Source organism: Pseudomassariella vexata, assembly GCF_002105095.1.
Source record: "Pseudomassariella vexata strain CBS 129021 chromosome Unknown BCR38scaffold_3, whole genome shotgun sequence".
Lineage (NCBI taxonomy): Eukaryota > Fungi > Ascomycota > Sordariomycetes > Amphisphaeriales > Pseudomassariaceae > Pseudomassariella > Pseudomassariella vexata.
The window spans coordinates 2,926,394-2,944,936 of record NW_024467958.1 but is presented as its reverse complement, the minus strand read 5'-3'; the positions used below and the strand labels follow the sequence as shown (position 1 = coordinate 2,944,936).

General features: G+C 50.7%; 2 protein-coding genes and 1 non-coding gene across 3 annotated transcripts; 1 reads left to right on the top strand and 2 right to left on the bottom strand.

Moving 5' to 3' along the window:
* Window positions 1–7,484: 7,484 nt before the first annotated feature.
* Window positions 7,485–7,587, bottom strand: BCR38DRAFT_t89. The gene has a single exon. It is a non-coding gene; the product is annotated as a tRNA-Thr (tRNA).
* A 2,471-nt stretch (window positions 7,588–10,058) lies between these two features.
* BCR38DRAFT_406853 (uncharacterized protein) lies at window positions 10,059–12,593 on the top strand (the record flags this gene model as incomplete). The annotated part of the gene is made up of 1 exon (XM_040858100.1): window positions 10,059–12,593. The coding sequence occupies one exon, from the start codon at window positions 10,059–10,061 to the stop codon at window positions 12,591–12,593; it is 2,535 nt and encodes an 844-aa protein (XP_040719264.1).
* Window positions 12,594–15,363: 2,770 nt separating this feature from the next.
* On the bottom strand, window positions 15,364–18,024 carry BCR38DRAFT_386935 (aconitase family-domain-containing protein). The gene is made up of 2 exons (XM_040857492.1): window positions 17,923–18,024; window positions 15,364–17,870 (listed from the first exon to the last, which is right to left on the bottom strand). Exons 1-2 carry the CDS (start codon window positions 17,965–17,967, stop codon window positions 15,531–15,533), a joined length of 2,385 nt encoding a protein of 794 aa, XP_040719263.1. The 5' UTR covers window positions 17,968–18,024; the 3' UTR covers window positions 15,364–15,530.
* Between the last annotated feature and the right edge of the window lie 519 nt (window positions 18,025–18,543).

Below are 18,543 nucleotides of genomic sequence, written 5' to 3'. Positions count from 1 at the left end.
TTGAGCAGCGAATCGAACGCGCTAAAGAGCTTGTCCGTCAGGGCTCTTCCCAGGCCGTAGCAGCTCATCGGTACGGTATCAAGGGGACTGCACTGTCCTACCGTATTCGTCACGGTAATTCGCATCGTGACGCAGCCTCCAGGCAACAAAAGTTGACTCCAGAGCAAGAGGAGGCTATCGTGAACTGGATCCTACACGAAGAAGTGTGTGGACGGGCTCCTAGCAAGCGTTATGTGGCCGACTTCGCTGCCGAAATCCTCCTTGCTCAAGGGGATAACAATACACTCGGCCAACACTGGGTGGATCACTTCGTTAGCCGCCATCCACAGATACGTACCAAAATTGGGCGCGTCGTAGATGCTAGCCGAGTTAGAGCGTCCGATTCGACCAAGATCCGAGACTTTCTGGCTGGCGGAAGACTGGTATATGGCCCCTAGGCTCCGAAGGACTAGTCGACGTATCTTGTGATCCTCCGGAGCCTCATACACCAGATCCTCCGCCTCATATATCACCACCTTTAGTTGCTTTTACTCCTCAGAAAGCGCAGCAACTATCTAGCCAACTGCAGTCGATAGAGAAAGCCGAGGGCGGGGTATCTCGTAAGATTCGTACCCTAGTAGGCAAGGCTGGCAAGGCCCTTACACTCCAGGCCGCCGAGAATGCCAAATTACGTATCGAAAACGAGCAACGATATAAAGAACTCGATAAATACGCTCCAGATATACGCCAGCCCGTCGAGCCAGACCCGAATAAAGTATTCGTTAACTTATCAGCGATCCGAACAGCCCAGGACTGTCACGGTCTATGACCGGTATTGTGGCCTCTGCGACGCCTTCGGCCAGAAAGACCCACAGAAGATTCTCGACAGCACTTGGACTCACAGAAATCTCCGAATAGCTTCACTTCTCGAAGATCCCTGAAATGACGAGACGGGAGGACAGAAGGATAAAAGGGAGAAGGGTTCACCACACTGAATGTATCTAATGTTTTTCTTCATAGATGGATGGTACTCGTAGAGTAGGCTAGGCTAATTGCATCAACATTACCCTTGACCCTTACATTACCATCCATCTATCAAATTTGATGATTTGTTTTCCAAATCAGGAGACCAACCAGGAGAACAACTAGCAGAACAACCAGCAGACCAACCAGCAGAACAACCAGCAGACCAACCAGCAGAACAACCAGCAGAACAACCAGCAGACCAACCAGCAGACCAACCAGCAGAACAACCAGCAGAACAACCAGCAGAACAACCAGCAGAATAACCAGCAGAACAACCAGCAGAACATCCAGCAGACCATCCACCAGCAGACCAAACCGGAGATCAATCAGGAGACCGACCAACCATGGACGACCAGGATAAGCCACAAGTGAACAACGCCAGCTCCCCAGCAAACAAGCCGCGACACAGTCTTCCCCACCCACCGATGTTTATCGGAGTCAAATCAGAATGGCGCGGCTGGAAACTGGAAATGGAGGGCAAGATCGAGGACGACGCTGAGGCTATCAGCAACACCAAGTCGCAACTACGGTACATTTACTCCCGGCTAGGGGGGTGGCGAAGACGAACGTCACCACCTTCCATGAGCTGGAACTGAAGAAGCATCAACCGAACCCCCAGGCCTTAATCGACCGGCTGGACATATTGTACGGTGAGCGCAACCGCAAGGCGAAAGCCATTCAGTCGCTCCATACAATCCGACAAAGAGACGACAAGCCCTTTACGGAATTTTACCCGCGATTTGAAAAAGAAATCGCAAACGCAGAAGCGGAGCCTTGGAATGACGACTCCAAAACTTCGTACCTTCGGAACGCGCTCAATCCGAAATTGAAGTCCAACCCGGCGGGAAGTTCTGATGCAGAGTTGAAAAGCTATCTCTCTTCCGCAACCAAATGCGAGGCGGTCAGCAACCAAAGGAGCTCTTCGGACAGTGGAAGAACAACAAGAAAGCTCCAGAGGATGGAAGTCAGGACCGTCGCAACCCAACAAAAAGCAAGGAGACACGGAGGGAAGACATGATGGAGTGGGAACCAACCCCGCCGGACCAGGTCCAGGTTGCTTCCACACGGCTAAGAAAAAACATCTACGGCTTCCCATCAAAACGGCCGGAAGACCAACCCCTACTCGGCAAACGTGCCAAATGGGTCGACAATTCCGAGATGCGAGCCCGAATGAATGAACGAAGATGCTTGCGGTGTGGGAGAGACAACTGCCGCATTGAGCGTTGCCCCTTAGCAGCAGCAATACCCCCCGAAGTTCGGAAACGAACTAACGTCTCACGAGTCGAGCCACGACCCCGAGTGACCGAGGCGGTGGTTGAAGAAGTCGACACTCAGACTGAGGAGGACTCTGATTAGGGATACGCGGGAGCCGTGGCCGCGTGGAGACAGTTTCAAAAGCAGGGACAAATGGATCAAGACGGCATCTATGTCAACATAGGAATCAATAGGATACATTATACCAGAGCCCTATACGACGATGGCTGTCACTGCTATGCAACGTTTTCACAGAAACTGTTTCAAAGGCTACGACTCCCAAGCATCGACATCGTGCCCAGAAATCTGGCCCAGGTAGCGGACGTGCAGGAAAATGCTATCACTCAAGCTACCTACTTCGACATCGACATTGACAGACACAAGCAGCGACGAGTGTTTGCGTACGTGGTACCAAGACAACTGGACGAAGTTATCCTCGGCCTGCCATGGGCCAGGTCACAAGATGTTACCCTGAGACCTGCAAGAAACGAATTTCGCATCGGAACGAGTGGCACGAGTGTTCGAATACGCGATTCAAGAAGCTGGGACCCTGACCGTACCAACTGGGAAGTATCGGCCAACTCCCTTACCTCCATCATCCGAACTGGTCAAAAGAACAAACAACCAGTACAAATATTCGCCGTCAGCATGAAGGATATCGAGAAGGCCCTTGCCAAATTCCAGAAGAAACCCGAAGACTCTGCGATCAAACTCCCAGAATGTTACCACCAAATCATTGATCTTTTTAAGAAGGAAGTTGGCGACAGACTACCACCACACCGACCAGGAGTTGATCATGCCATCGAACTGGAAAAGGACGAACAAGGACGCGAGAAAGAAGTTCCATGGGGGCCCTTATACAGCATGTCAAAAGAGGAGCTACTGGTCCTACGCTAGACCCTCACCGACCTCTTAGACAAAGGGTTCATTCGAGGTCAGCAACTCTCCGGCAGCGGCACCCGTGCTTTTTGTCAAGAAGCTAGGGGGAGGGTTAAGGTTCTGCGTTGACTACCGGAAACTCACCGAGATCACACGAAAAGACCGCTACCCATTACCCCTGATTTCGGAGACCCTTCGCCAGTTGGCCAAGGCGAGATGGTTCACGAAGCTAGACGTCTCTTCCGCCTTCTGGAAGATCAGGATCAAGGAGGGAGATGAATGGAAGACAGCATTCCGCACAAGATATGGACTATTTGAATGGCTGGTCACTCCTTTTGGCCTCACCGGTGCGCCTGCAACATTCCAACGATATATCAACCATGTTCTGAGGGAGTGGTTGGATGACTTCGTCTCTGCCTACATCGACGATGTCCTGATTTTTACAGACGGCACCCTCGACGACCATAGAGACAAGGTGATGCAGGTTATGAAAAGACTTCACGCCGCAGGACTCCAGCTCGATATCGACAAATGCGAATTCGAACAGACAAGAGTCAAATACCTAGGTTACATTGTTGATGTGAACTCTGGGATCAGTGTCGACCCCGACAAAGTTGAAGCAATTCGAGAATGGGAACCCCCTACCACAGTTCGAGGAGTTCGAGGATTCATTGGGTTTGCCAACTACTACAGAGACTTCATTCCTCACTTCTCAACGGTTGCCATGCCTCTCACTCATCTGACAAAAAAGGACGTGGTATTCAATTGGACGAGCAAGTGCCAGCAGGCATTCGAGACACTGAAGGAAATGCTAGTTTGTACCCCTGTTTTGACAAAATTCGACCCCGAAAGGGAAACCTGTGTACAACCAGACTCGTCCGGCTATATTATTGGAGGGGAGCTCTCTCAGCGATGCGAGGACAAGAAATGGCGCCCTGTCTGCTTTTGTTCAAGGAGGAGCACCCCAGCAGAAGTCAATTACCCGATCCATGACAAGGAGCTTCTAGCCATAGTGAAGTGTCTCGACGAGTGGTCAAGCATGTTACGCAGTGTGAAGGAATTTGGAATCCTCTCAGACCATAAAAATCTGGAGTTTTTCATGAAGAAACAGCAACTGTCCGAACGACAGATGAGATGGGCACTGGAGCTATCGAAGTATAACTTCCGGATAATTCGTCGACCAGGCGCCGAAGCTGTTGTCCCTGACGCACTCTCCCGACGTGACCAGGACTTACCGAAGGACATTACCGATGAAAGACTCCGAGCCCGTCATCAGCAAATGCTACAAGGAAGTATGGGGGACTCTGTTCGCCTGAACAAAGCCCACGTGCCCTCACTAGTTACAACACCTGGACTCCGCCATGTCAGGGTTGCAGCCGGGTGGGTTTTAGGAGGTGACAGAGACCAAGAAAACGACGAAGAATCGGACAAGTCAGACCCCCCTGAGAACCCATTTCTGGAAGACGACATCCGACGGCTCTGGGACCAAGGCCTTGAACGAAACAACCGGTATTGGCTTATCCGAGGTGCAGTGATAAGGGGCGATCGACAGTTCCCTAGCCAATGGGGGCTCCCCTATCTCTATTTCGGAGTGCTCTATCGATGAGGGCAGACGACTATGCTGGAGGGATAGGATATGGATTCCCTATTTTGAGCCCCTCCGCACGCGAATTATCCAGCAGTCACACGACTCAGCAGTTACCGGGCACCCTGGACGGGATTTACTCAAAGCAATCATTAGTCGACAGGTCACCTGGCCAGGATTATCGAACGACATGCGTCAGTTCGTGCGGAATTGCGATGTATGTGGGAGAAGAGCAGTATGGCGAGAGAAACGTCGAGGGCTTCTCAAACCTTTACCAATCCCAGACCGACAATGGAGCGAAATTTCTATCGACTTCATCACAGACCTACCGGATTCGGACAATAACACCTTCGTGATGGTCATCACAGATAGACTGTTCAAAAGTGTCATCTTTGAGCCAATGAATGAGATCACAACAGAAGCAGTAGCCCGAGCCTTAAAGGACTGCTTAATTCGGCATCATGGATTCCCTAAAGCTATTGTGTCTGATAGAGGGCCACAATTCGTCTCCTACATGTGGCGGCGTATTTGCAAGCTTATAAAGATCAAAAGGCGGCTGTCGACAGCATATCATCCCGAGACTGATGGTGCTACTGAGAGGATGAACCAGGAGCTCGAAGCGTACCTAAGATGTTTTACATCTTATTTCCAAGAAGACTGGGCAGAAATACTAGCTGTTGCTATGCTAGCCATTAACAACCGAACGGCACGGTCAACTGGAATGAGTCCCTTCTTTGCAACACATGGCTATCATGTCGACCTCATCGAAACCAAGGAGAAACTACGAACGACAGGACAATCCCCCGTCGCCAAGGGAGAAGCTTTCGTAGCCAGGCTTCAAGAAGCCTCGGAGATGGCACAAGCTATGATAGCCAGTGCTCAGGATCAGTACGAGGAATATGCGAACAATCATCGACAAACCTCGGAGCAATATAAGATCGGAGACAAAGTTTGGCTTAATCTTCAGAACATCAAGACAGATCGACCTTCGAAGAAACTGGACTTGAAGAATGCCAAATATATGGTAACAGAACTCGTTGGGTCGCATGCCGTCCGACTTAACACTCCCAGGGGCATCCATGACGTATTTCACGTTGTGCAAATCAAACGAGCTGGCAACGACCCCTTGACATCTCAACAAGTCCTGGAACCGCAGCCCCTGGCTATTCGACACGAAGACAACGAGGAGGTCTATTACGTCGAGAATATGTTAAAGCACAAGCAGAACCGCAGGACGAAGAAGATCACAGTGTTAGTCAAATGGAAAGGGTATACCAAGCCAACTTGGGAACCGCTGGAGGAATTCGACGAGACAACGGCCCTAGATGAATACCTCTTGAAAACCAACGACTTACGTCAACTGTTAGATGCTCATGCTGGAAAAGGAGGGGGATAATTGTCACGGTCTATGACCGGTATGTGGCCTCTGCGACGCCTTCGGCCAGAAAGACCCACAGAAGTCTCCGAATAGCTTCACTTCTCGAAGATTCCTGAAATGACGAGACGGGAGGACAGAAGTATAAAAGGGAGAAGGGTTCACCACACTGAATGTATCTAATGTTTTTCTCTTCATAGATGGATAGTACTCGTAGAGTAGGCTAGGCTAATTGCATCGACATTACCCTTGACCCTTACACTCAAGAATCAGTCTTGCAATACACGCACCCATACACTGGCCTACTTCTAGCTACCCTTTGCACTACCTGACTATTATATTGTGAGACGTGTGGTATCCCCGCTACACGGCCCTTTCCACAGTAATCTGAACCATTTCTCTTCACTTGTGGAGGCATTTATTGTCTGACGTACCTGTTGAGGTACTTCTTCTGTTGCCCCTATAGATCTGATTGTGCCTGCTGAGGCCATTGTTCCCATCTTTCACCTGTTGAGGTGATTGTTCAAGGGACCTGTTGAGGTACTTGTTGTTCTGATCGGAGCAAGAAAGCTCTCGATCTTGTTATTCTTTCCACCTCCCGGACAGTAAGGTCTTGTTAAGGATCTTGTTGTCCGTTGCCATCATCACAACACCTTGAACCTGCGGGTGGCTTCACTGCCCGTCGTCACTATTTACTAAAAGTGTAGTAATGTTCGCGTTGTAGGTTATAGTAAAATAAATAATATTAAATACGCCGTAGGTGTTAACCCTCGGTACCTCTACAAGTACTCCCTTAAGGGGCTATAGATGATATAGCGGGCCCTTAAGCCGCGTCGGGCGGTTATACAGGTAAACTTGTAGCCAAACGACTACTAAACCTCCTGTCCCTCCCTAAGTCTGTGCTACAACCCTTGCCTGAACTACCGATAAGTGTGGTAATGTGACACTTAAATTCGTCCTCAGGGGTGGGATGCTGCTGATGTGCAGAAGATGCTCGACTATTTTTTTGTCGCGACAAGTCGTAGTATCTGCTAATTGGGGTTCTCGTCGAGCGTATACATCTCAACCATACGCTCAAGTGGATAGACCGTAACGTGGTCAGACGCTCGCAAGAATCGCGGCGAGAGGGCGTGCTGCGCGCCTTCTATCGGGAGGGGACGGGTTCGCCGACGAGCGTTATCGGAAAGGCGAGGTCCGATAAGGGGTCGGATTAACGATTCGAATTCTGGACCGGCTGTCGAGTTATATTCCGCCGACGTAGTGCTTGACGGTCGACTGGCTAGGATGCTCGTAATCCTAAACTGCACCAATCTCCCTATTATTGCTAGGTAGGCGAAGTCAACAAGGTGGGCAGCGCGCCGTAAGGGTTGACTAAACCCCCTTGTGTGTCAGCTGCGGGATTCGAACCCGCGACTCGTCACCGACCCAAGTGGGCGAGGCTCAAATCGGGACTTATCTACCAGCGAAGTGACCAACTACACCAGCCGACGGGTTATAGTAATTTCATGTACCTTACGTAACGGACATTCGAAGGCTAAAATTCGCGAAAATAAGACCGAATTAGAAGACGAAAAGATCGGTACCTAATCGGAAAGATAATAAATACAAATTATCGCTTCAGAATAACGATTCTTCGTAATGTGCGTTAGCGCCAGGGCATATAACCTGTTAGGGCACACCTATCTGTGTGTTAGGAAATCTAGGCTAGTGCTAGTGGGCTAGAACGAAATGGTGGCTACGCACACACCACCTGTGACAAATATACCTACAGCCGAAAAAAGGTTATGTTCTCTACCGCAGGCGTTCTCTAACAAAATTGGTCCAGAGGGATAGACTTTGCCGAGCTTTTATACGTTAGGATATATCAACTTACCGCATCAGGATTAAAAACGTTCCGAGGGCCATCGAGTCTGGGATCTGGATTATAGCGAAGTAAGATACAAAAATTGCGAAAGTCGTCAGCGGCCAATTATCGCACTTGAAATAGTAGGTGGATCGTCCTAGAAACTCCTTGTCGAAACCTTGGTCTGTGATCTCACTAAGAGCAATCGTGTGCATATAGCGCAATGATATTATGATGATAGTGGAATCGGCCCCGCCCCTTCGTATTGTTGACCATTATTGCAGCCGGTGCTAGGCAAGCTTAGGTGGACCTCAGGCAGGTGGCTCCGGAGCTGTCATATGTGAGAAGCCGGCACCACGGCTTCTTTTTCGTTTGTGTCCAGGACTCGTGATTACTCGACAGGGTCGCCGACATGATCGACATGGGAGCCTGTCGGATTCAAGTGCGTTCGCTATTATCGGTTTCAGCTGAATGGGAGAGGCCTAGGGTCGGGGTAAGCGATAGGATTTTGTCCCTCTCTGGCAGGCTCACCGTTGTCCAATCAATAGGGCAGATTTGCTTTGAACGGACCCAAATCCATCTCTGAAGCTATGGTGAGGAAGCACGATGCCCACTTTATTGTGAGAGTTGCGATAACCCAACATGATGGTAACTGGACTGTCTTGAGAGATTTCAAATCTTGGTTTGACAGGCTGTTTAGCTCGGTTAAAGAAATTAATTCGATCAATCCAAGAGAGGCAGGACGGCCCGAATAAGCTCCGGTCCTCTGCACGGGCCATGTGATCGGCCAATCTGGCACTGTATCGAATTACTTTCCCAAGTGAATCAATGAATCAATGTATCCTTACGCGCTGAATCCCACAACCAGCTTTCGTTGACGATATCTGTCAATACTTGCGCGACGTGCGACCTCAGGCAAGGCCGACGATGGGTGGTGATCTCGAATTGATGACTTGTTGAGATATCACCTTGCCTTAACGTTCTTTGGATTCCGGTCTCGCCGTCGCAGGACACGGTCACTGGGTGGCCTGAATGAGCGTGCGAGGCGAAGAACCCCACGCCGGCTGGTGAGTTTGGCATCAGGAAGGAAGGCGCGACGAGCGAGTTCTTGGGCAACGAATTGCAATACTTTATATATCATTCCCACTTCGAACAGCATTGGTAAGTCTGATTCTTCATATTTTGTCCACTCGTTTGGGTGCCCTCTGCATTTTCATCTATTTATTAGCCCTTCGTCAATGATGAGATCTTGGTAAAAGGTCGGACTGCTATTAGGCCGCTTCTGGTTTCGAGTTCTATATCCGCTGGCAACTGCGCACCCCGCAAGGAAAGCGCGTCCTCGTGCTTCCATTCACCTGGTTGTCCCGCAACAGCGTCTATAGCACAGCTAGGCTCAAAACGATGTGCACTCAGAGAACTTAGGTCGTATCGACTCAATTACCGCGATTTTGGAGTCTGGCTCTACATTACCTCTATAGGGCTGGGCCAAAGGCTGCGGCGAACAGTATCCCCATTTTTACCCGCGAGGTGTAAGGATTTGAAGCCGCTGTGGTGAGCAGGTTGACGATTAACAGAAACTGAAAAGATCTGAGACGAACATACATTTACCATTCTATTCGAAGCTACGACACTTGGCTTTGGACTTTTCTTACTAAGCTGTTTTACGCAGGTTTCATATTTATGATATGGGATTCACAACAATTTTCTAGATGCCGCGAACCTGTCGAACGTGCGCTAAACCAGAAGGTATAGGCCAACCGCTTATTCGCTGTGCAAGTTGCAAATGCTCATACCACACGGCTTGCCACACACCGGCCCCTCACAATTCCCCGTAAGTTCTCTCGCCGCAGTCACGTCTAACCTTTTTCTCGTTACTGCATCAGAGCTTCCAAATAACGATTTCTTGGCAATAGGAAAGCCACACCTTCCCCGCATTTCATAATGTACAACAATCATCTGTAACTTGCTGACGAGTATATAAAAGGACCTGGGTATGTGCAAGATGTGTCTATCCTGACAAGCACAAAAAACATGACATTACATTCGCCACCTCACAAGGATCTCATCGCAGTGCTTCTTCAATGTTTGCGAAGGCATCATCTCCTTCGCTCACGACAATGTCCAGTAGAGCTTCATCTTCTCAAGCCTCTGGTCAGGAGTCTCCCATCACTCGTCCTGGCTCGTCGTCCACGACAAATAGCATTAACTATATGGGGCAGCAGTGCAGTTCCAGAGGATGTGCAAAGACTACTCTCACTGGCTCTTCTCTCTGCAGTATCTGCACCTGTCACAAAGAGCACACGGACCGAGATAAGGGTAATGGTTCTTCTCCAGTCAAGTCTCCTGCTAGTTTCATCACCTCGGTGACAGCAAGCCCGGTTCGGAATGAGTTTGCCTCAAAGACCACAAATCATATCACGCGAAGATCAACCTCGGCCTCAACAGCTGCCCCAGTGACCTATGGTGATCAGAGAACGGACAAGGAGCCATCTATAGGATGGCCGGCCAAAGCGCCATCATCGCATGCGAACGCAACATTGAATCCCCAGAATACAAAAGTGTTGAATGCTAAGGCCACAGCCCGAAAGACGGCCAAGGCTCTTCCTTCAAGCTCGAGCTTCGTTCCACTAGAGTCCATCACGGTGGCACAGCCAGGTACATCATATGGCTCCAGCACCAAAGCTACTGGCTCGGCCGCTCTACCTACACAGCCTCCTATGAAGAAGCAACGGTTGTCCGCTGATCCTCATGGGAGCCGGACAAAGCCAATCAACGGACAGCCAGTGACTAATGGGTCGGGTTTGCGTGCCGAGCCTGGGTTCGCGCTGCGGCAAGGCCAGAAGCCAGACAAGCAGCTTAAAACCCCAAGTTTAAAGCAAGATTCAACACCAGCGGAGACCGAGTCAGCTAGGCAAGGGGATAGTACGCAGATGCTTGGCGCGGCAGCAGGTCATGTGAGGGGGCCGACTTTAATTGATCTGAGCCGTGAAGACGACGAGAATGGCTCAGAAGGACGGCCCCCATCCCATTCACCTGAGTCTGCAAGTAATCGATATACCGGCAGCGTGGGATTGCAAAACAATGCTCCCATCCGCCCAGTCAACAGCAGTCAGAAATCGATGAATGGAGAAAGACCAACCTATACCAGTAGCCCGTCGGTCGAAAGGGGTCGGGACCCCGTCGACAGACTGAAAAATCATACGCATGGCGACGTAGCTGGAAACGGCAGAAATATTGCGAACGGAGCCCTGGGCAGTTCCAGTCGCAGTCATCCGGTTGAGAGCCAGCGAGATTCCAACACTAAAGCGATGACCAGCCATCGCGGGACTCGGTCTCCTTCACAGCCAAATAAAGCGCTACAATCTGCCCGCGCCCCAGCTCAAGTTTACCAACGGTTTAACCTCTCACCTCCGCCGACGTCGAGGCCCCCATCGAGCTCAGTGAAAGGTAACCGGAGTGGTGTAGGAGTGACCGGTAGCTTGAATGGTGAAATTACTGAGCAGGGCCAACCGGGACAGGCCCGTTCGAAACCGGGTCCTGTCGCAAATGGCGTGCAAGCCGATACTTTAGTTGAACCCGAACCATCTCGTCCTGCTTCAACATGGTCTTCAGGTTCCAAAGACATGGCGCCACTAGAGTCATCCGCCACGTTGCCGGATGTGCGACAAGGATCCCAGGCGCGGCGAATAATTCCGCGTGTTCCCAAGGCGGTAATGAATAAGTGGTATTTGGCGACAATGGAAGCAAGCACTACTGGTAGCAATTCCAAATCAGTGGAACATGGTGCTGGTGACCAGCCCAGAGATGCCTCGAAGCCAGCTGGTCCAGAAGCCACAAAAGGTTCAACTCTAGCACAACTGTTCCGTTCTTCAGACACGACAAATCGGGCTCGCAGTGGTCCTCTCACATTACAACCTCAGGAGAGTATCTCGGAGGTGCGTCGTCGAACTTCGACATCTCAACCAAGGCGCGGATTGGGAATTGGCAACAAAAAAGCAGGTAGCGTCTCCACTGACTTGGCCACGCCTCTCATACCGCTTCGAGAGAGGCGCCGGCAGGCCTTGCGGGAACCTGGGTGGAAGACCCTCACACCCCAGCAGCGGCAGCAACTTCTCATCGATACGCACGACGAGGCACTATTTGATAAGGCGATCTACGGTCCGTTGAACGAGGCGAGACGTTCTGGCACAGCTCTCTATGACCTCCCACATCACCTCCAACCTCAGCATGACGTACGCCCCTCAAGATACTTCGCGCATTTTGACCCGCGCGTGCATTGGACAAATGCGCGGACTGAGGATTGGTACGACCGCAAGCAGGATGAGATATCAGCCCGTGGAAGTAGGAAATCGCGGATACACTTTGCCAAACCTGCTGAACGAAGAGCACGACTCAAAGCCGAAGAGGCCGAGAGGGGCGGGCCACCAAGGACGGAACTGCCGGAGCGCGTACGTAGCAACCCGGCGTGGATGGCGGCGGTGGCCGAGATGGACGAGATGGCGGCCGACTATCACCGAGAAAAGCGGCAGCAGAACAAGGAGAGGCTGCGCGTGGAAGCCGAGCTGCGTAAGAAGGTCAAGGACAAGGAGAAGGAGATGATCGATGCAAACGGTGATGATGACCAGGGTGACGTAGAAATGGTGGATGCTTGAGGCTGAGCTGGATCTTGGTTAACGTAATCCACCTATAAGCGGGCTACACCCATTAGCGGGCCACCCATTTCGGCTCTGTCGAATTGGCTCAACTGAACAACCACATCATCAATTTCTACGTCGATTTTTATCGCCACATCTTTATTCTTTCGTCAAATGGATCAGGAAGACCAGATCAAGAAAGCTATCCTATTCGTTCTGGGGAAGTCCCTAGTATACGTAAAGCAGCCGAGCTCTTTAGGGTCCCTAGAACAACCCTCCAAGCCCGAATTCAAGGCCGCCAGAGCCGGACCACCGCCCACCAACACTGACAGCGATTATTACCTGCCGAAGAAGCTACGATCGAACGAGCCTTGCTTCAGTTAGCTGCGTGGGGATAGCCCTTAACTATCAAAGCAGTAGAAGGGCTAGCAGTAAACCTACTAGAAGCTAAAGGAGATATAGACCCTCTAGGGGTCAACTGGTACACTAGCTTTCTAGACCGTCAGCCCAAATGGCTAGACCGATCGACAGATTGCCTTGACCTGGCTACGCCATTTTGATACGTATACACGTTAGCAGTGTCGTGGTCAATACCGCCTTCTTATTCTAGATGGCCACACAAGCCACGTATCCCTTGAATTCGTCGAATACTACGAGGCAAATCAAATTATTCCTCTCTGCCTACCCCCCCATTCGACCTACGAGCTTCAACCCCTTGACAAGGGTATCTTCGGCCCTCTGGCAAAGGCGTACAAATCACTAATCACTGAACGGTCTATCTTCGGTGCCGTACGAGTCGACAACCCGCAGTTCTTATTATTATATCAACAAGCTAGATCTACTATCTACCACAATATCCCAGGCGCTTGGAGAGACTAGATCCGTCGAAGATCCTCGCCAAGTATCGGCCAAAGACCCCTCCATTTGTAAGCCTTCCCGACGAGAATAGTATACGCGTTGATATTCAAGTTGATAGGGATACAGCTCAGCAGATCAATAAGATTGTAGCTAAACTTGTCACTGTTTGTGATAGCCCCTTACAGCGTAAGGTTTCTTTTATTAAAGAGACTTGCCTAACAGCTCTAGCAGATAATCTAGCCTTACAAAAGATTAACGAGGGCCTCGTCAAGAAACAATAGGAGAGTAGAAATAGAAGGACGAAGAAGGCCTGTGGTACTGCACGTGTGTTAACTTTTAAAGAGATTCGAGATTAATAGCGCCGGAGAGAGGAGCGAGAGTGTTACGAACCGTTGGCCCTGAACCAACATTACAGGCCCGTCGGCAGGCCAGGTGGATACAGACGCTAGGATCACGGGACCCCGCATCGGAGGAAGGAAAGGACCGATAGGTCACGTGACCTACAGGGGTGGATATGTTGGATATGTTGGACAACCAACATATCCAAGTGGGGATCAGTGAAGGAGAGATGGGTATATAAGGGACAGGACTCCCAGGCATTTCATAGATAGACAGTCTCTACTTCAGTGATCAATCTAAGCATCAATCTAACCCATTGGTGAGGCAAACTGCCTTGACGACTCTATTCCCGATTACCCTACTTGAATACTTCAGTTACCCAAAGCACTCTACTCCATACGTCAAACCCCGATATTATTGCTTGAGGACTCCGCAGCAGGACTTACTTACTAGCACAAACCCTTACAGACTCTTTAGTGGTTTACGCAGGTAGACTATTAGAGGTTTCGTTACAGAGAGGCTCAGGTAATGAGTGTCACGACCTGGGTTGCATCGCATTGGTAGAGACCTCGATTAGGTGCTATCGACGAAGATTCTACTCTAAGGAGCGAAGGAAAGAAGATGACAACTTAGGTTTGAGGGAGCGCGACTAAGTCGTCCACGCTTGGCGGGGCTCCTACAAGGGTTATGATTGGCTTCCCATCTGACACTGCCATGGCAGGTGTTCCAGCTGTAAGTCACCTGGTTGTAGTGAGTCTGCGAGGGTTGACCTTCACAATGAGTAAAAATGAGCGCAGATAAGCCCTTAGGGGCGTTGTTACCTTTGCTAAACGCGTTTGGAAGGAATTACCGCTCGATTCTGATGTATTTAGTTGAAAATAGCGTTGTGAATAGCTTCAACTTTGCTTGTTATGCTGTTACTGATCATCCTCTTATTCTGCTAAAAATGGTGGCCCGCTTATGGGTGGATTACGTTATTAGACTCGCACTTTGGCTGCACTTCAGTCTGGCTACCTCGCGTCATCTGCACGACGTCACTGAAGACGCATAGAACGATGATAATAATCACCAGCTGACGGCGGTCGAGGACAATCCCGTTCTTTTCGCGAGCTGAGCAGGATCTTTGTCGCCAGGTTCGGGAGTGGCTCTAGCACGACTTAGTCAGTCCACTACCCCGCCAAACTCGCATCTCCCAGTCTCAACATCACATCTCGGGGAGAAACCCTGGTTAACCGCCGACGCCTTCCAGGACAATCGATATGTTCCCGCCATCCATCACCATACACTATACCGAGCGATGTATTTTGAAAACAGAAAGGGCGTCGGAGTTTGTGCATTTACGACTTGCAGGTTTGGCAGTGCTGCGCGCCTGCATGCATACATGGGAAGAAAGTGGAGCAGACCAGATAGACACGCAACCCAACCCACCTATATATATATATATATATACAATGTTCATGAAAGATAACACCACGAGACAGCCGGGCTCGAAGGAAATTTGTTTATAGAAATGTGACGAGTAGTTTACACCATAGGCTGAGCTAGGCAGGTAGCAGTCAGTCACTATTGTATACAAGGCTTGAATGCTCAGGCACTCGATTGATTCATTTTTTATTTATTTTTATGTTACCTTATCCGTTCCAAATTGTGACAGACCTTGAAACTGTGCTCTTGCCGTGCATGTGTGGTATATACCTTTATTTTCGCCTGACACCCGATTTTTGATCACTTCTATCCCAATCGTATAACGAAAACGCCTTACGCGCCCTTGCTTAACAAGTTCAACGCGCTCCCCGCCAGAATAAACCCGGCTTGGTCTACGCTAATGGCGTGCTTAGTCTTGATGATGACTACCTCGCCAGTCTTATGCTTGGTAACTCGCAGCCGCACCTCACCTTTGCCCCCATTGTGGAGCATATCATAGAGCCCTTCTGTGGCGACTTCGTCGCAGGCTCCTATCCGGTCGTAGTCCGTCTCGTCGGCGAAGGTCAAAGGAACTACACCCTGCTTCTTCAGGTTCGTCTCGTGGATGCGTGCAAAACTCTTGGTTAGCACGATGCGCGCCCCAAGATATCGCGGTTGCAAGGCAGCATGCTCTCGTGCGCTGCCTTCGCCGTAGTTGTGCTCTGCTACCACCAGCCAAGGCTGTTTGGCTTCCTTCCACCTCTGTCCTAATTCTGGGATGGTGTGCTTGCTGCCATCAAGATCGTATGCTGCGTTGACCTCGCCCGTCTCGGCATTGAATGCCGTGTTCAGCGTATTAGCGCTGATGTTGGGCAGATGGCCCTTGTATTTCAACCATGGGCCGGCAGCCGAGATGGTATCCGTTGTGCATTTTCCTGTAATCTTTACCAAAACACGCAGTCCTGTGAGGTCGGAAGCAGGGAAGGGATCGAAGGGTTCGAGGAGGGCGAGGCGCTCGGAGGTCGGTGCGATGGCCACGCTGGCCGAGGCGTCGGGAGCTGCTATGACGGCGCGGAATGGTTCGCGGGCGGCAGCGAAGGGTTGGGGCGGGATTTCGAGACCGGAAGGAGGTGTGAAGCGGAATTCCTTGCCGGAAGAGGTGGTGAGGGCGTCGGTCATGGGGTTGAAGGTGGTGGTGCCTGCGAAGGCCATTGCGGTGACGACTTCGGGAGAAGCGAGGAAGTTCATGGTATCAGGGTTTCCGTCGTTGCGACCGCGGAAGTTTCGGTTGTAAGAGGTCAGAATGGCATTAGGAGTGCCCTTCTCGACCCCGTCCTGGCGTTTCCACTGTCCAATGCAAGGACCGCACGCATTAGAGAGCACTGTGCCACCGGCTTCCTTGAAAGTTGCTAGAGGTCCATCGCGAGCTAGGGTCTCTCTGATCTGGTCGCTTCCAGGTGTGATGTAGAAATCTGATACGGGCTTCAGACCTGCTGCCATTGCTTCCCGGACCATGCTCTCGACTCGCGTCATGTCCTCATATGAACTGTTTGTGCAGCTACCAATGAGACCGGCAGACAGCTTCTCAGGCCACTCCTGCTCCTTGATGGTGTCCTTAAATTGAGACAATGGTGTCGACAAGTCGGGAGTAAATGGTCCGTTAATGTGGGGTTCCAACGTCGAGAGGTCAATAGTGATCACCTCGTCAAACTTGGCTCCATCATCAGCCCTCAGCTTGACGATATCAGAAAACTTCTTAGCCTCTGCTGCTACATCGTGGCGGTGGGTTGCCTCGAGGTATCGTACGTGTGCTGGGCTGAATGGGAAAATGGAGGTTGTGGCACCGACTTCAGCTCCCATATTACACATAGTTGCCATGCCCGTGCAACTGAGGGTCTCGACGCCGGATCCAAAGTACTCGATGATGAAGCCCGTGCCGCCTCGGACAGTGAGTTGACCGGCCAGGTTCAGGATAACGTCCTTGGGCGAAGCCCAGCCACTAAGCTGGCCCTTCAACTCGACACCAAGTATGCGAGGCGCCTTGAGCTCCCATGGCGCGCCTACCAGAGCCTCAACAGCGTCGGCACCGCCGACACCAATAGCAATAGTGGACAATCCTCCTGCATTTGGCGTGTGACTGTCGGTACCCAGCATCATCAGACCCGGAGCGGCGTAGTTCTCTAGGACACTCTGGTGGATGATACCAGCTCCGGGGGGCCAGAACTCGATTCCATATTTCTTAGACGCGGACTCCAAGAAGTCGAAAACCTCCTGGTTCACCTGGATGCCGGCCTCCAGATCAGCCTGAGCACCCCGCTCTCCCACAATCAGGTGGTCGCAGTGGATGCTTGCCGGAATGACAGTGGATGGCAGGTTACAAGTCATGAATTGGAGCAGTGCCATCTGCGCCGAAGCATCCTGCATAGCTACCCGATCGGGCTTGAGCTTCAGATTCGCTTGGCCTCTAATGTTGCGCCCGCCGTCCGTGTTCGTCATGAGTGACTCCTCGGGATTGTCCAAGTGGCTATACAAGATCTTTTCGGCGAGGGTGAGGGCTCTAGCCTGACCCAGAATCTCTCGAACCTTCTCATACTTCTGAAGCGTGTTCATATACGGCGGGATCCGCGGGTTCGAGCTGTCGAAGGAGGGTGTTGCGAATGATCGGGTCGTGAGTCGTTTTCTGGCCAAGAGGCGCTGTTCAAGGTCAATCAATCCTGCTCTCAAGACCAATCCATCATATGCTTACGCTGAAAGCCGGTCCCCTACGGCACGCAAGTTCGACTGCTCTCATCTTGCCCAATTGACCCTTGATCGTTCACAATGCAGCAATGGAAGGCGCAAACTTGCTGGATCGAAAAATTTCAGAATGCTTGAAAAGCCTTCCCTCTGATTGGCGGCTTGTGTGTCTGGGGGGCCGATGCCGGTGCCAATCCAAAATCTGGGGAAGGTTCGTGCACAGCATCCCCACAAATCCGGTTAAGTAGGTCATGCCATGTTTCTCAACTTCAAGTCCTCAACGCAACCTCTCCTTACCATACCATTTGCCCCTCATATCATACGTGATTCAATAACAAGCATTGGTTGTCTAAGTATACCTGTAACAGCTAACTGTTTACTTAGCTCACAATAGGGTGTCGTCTAGTAGCTTTTGTTCTATAGTGTTATCCATACTCATGATTGTGGACAAAGTACAGCCAAATGTGGGAATTATTCACTATAATAATATGAATAAACTGACTAATGATGTTTATTATGGGGTTTCTGAATGGAGTGTGGAGATTGCGAAATATGCAATTTTAGTATTTTTTGGAATTCGTTGCCTTCCATCCATCTGTAGCCGTAGGTGCATGTCACGAGTATTTGAAGT

Bases quoted from the DNA above. Each gene is read 5' to 3' on its own strand.
- BCR38DRAFT_386935 (XM_040857492.1), bottom strand. From the start codon at position 17,967: ATGAGAGCAGTCGAACTTGCGTGCCGTAGGGGACCGGCTTTCAGC. The intron at 17,871-17,922 runs GTAAGCATATGA...GACCTTGAACAG, and splicing joins GTAGGGGACCGGCTTTCAGC to CGCCTCTTGGCCAGAAAACG.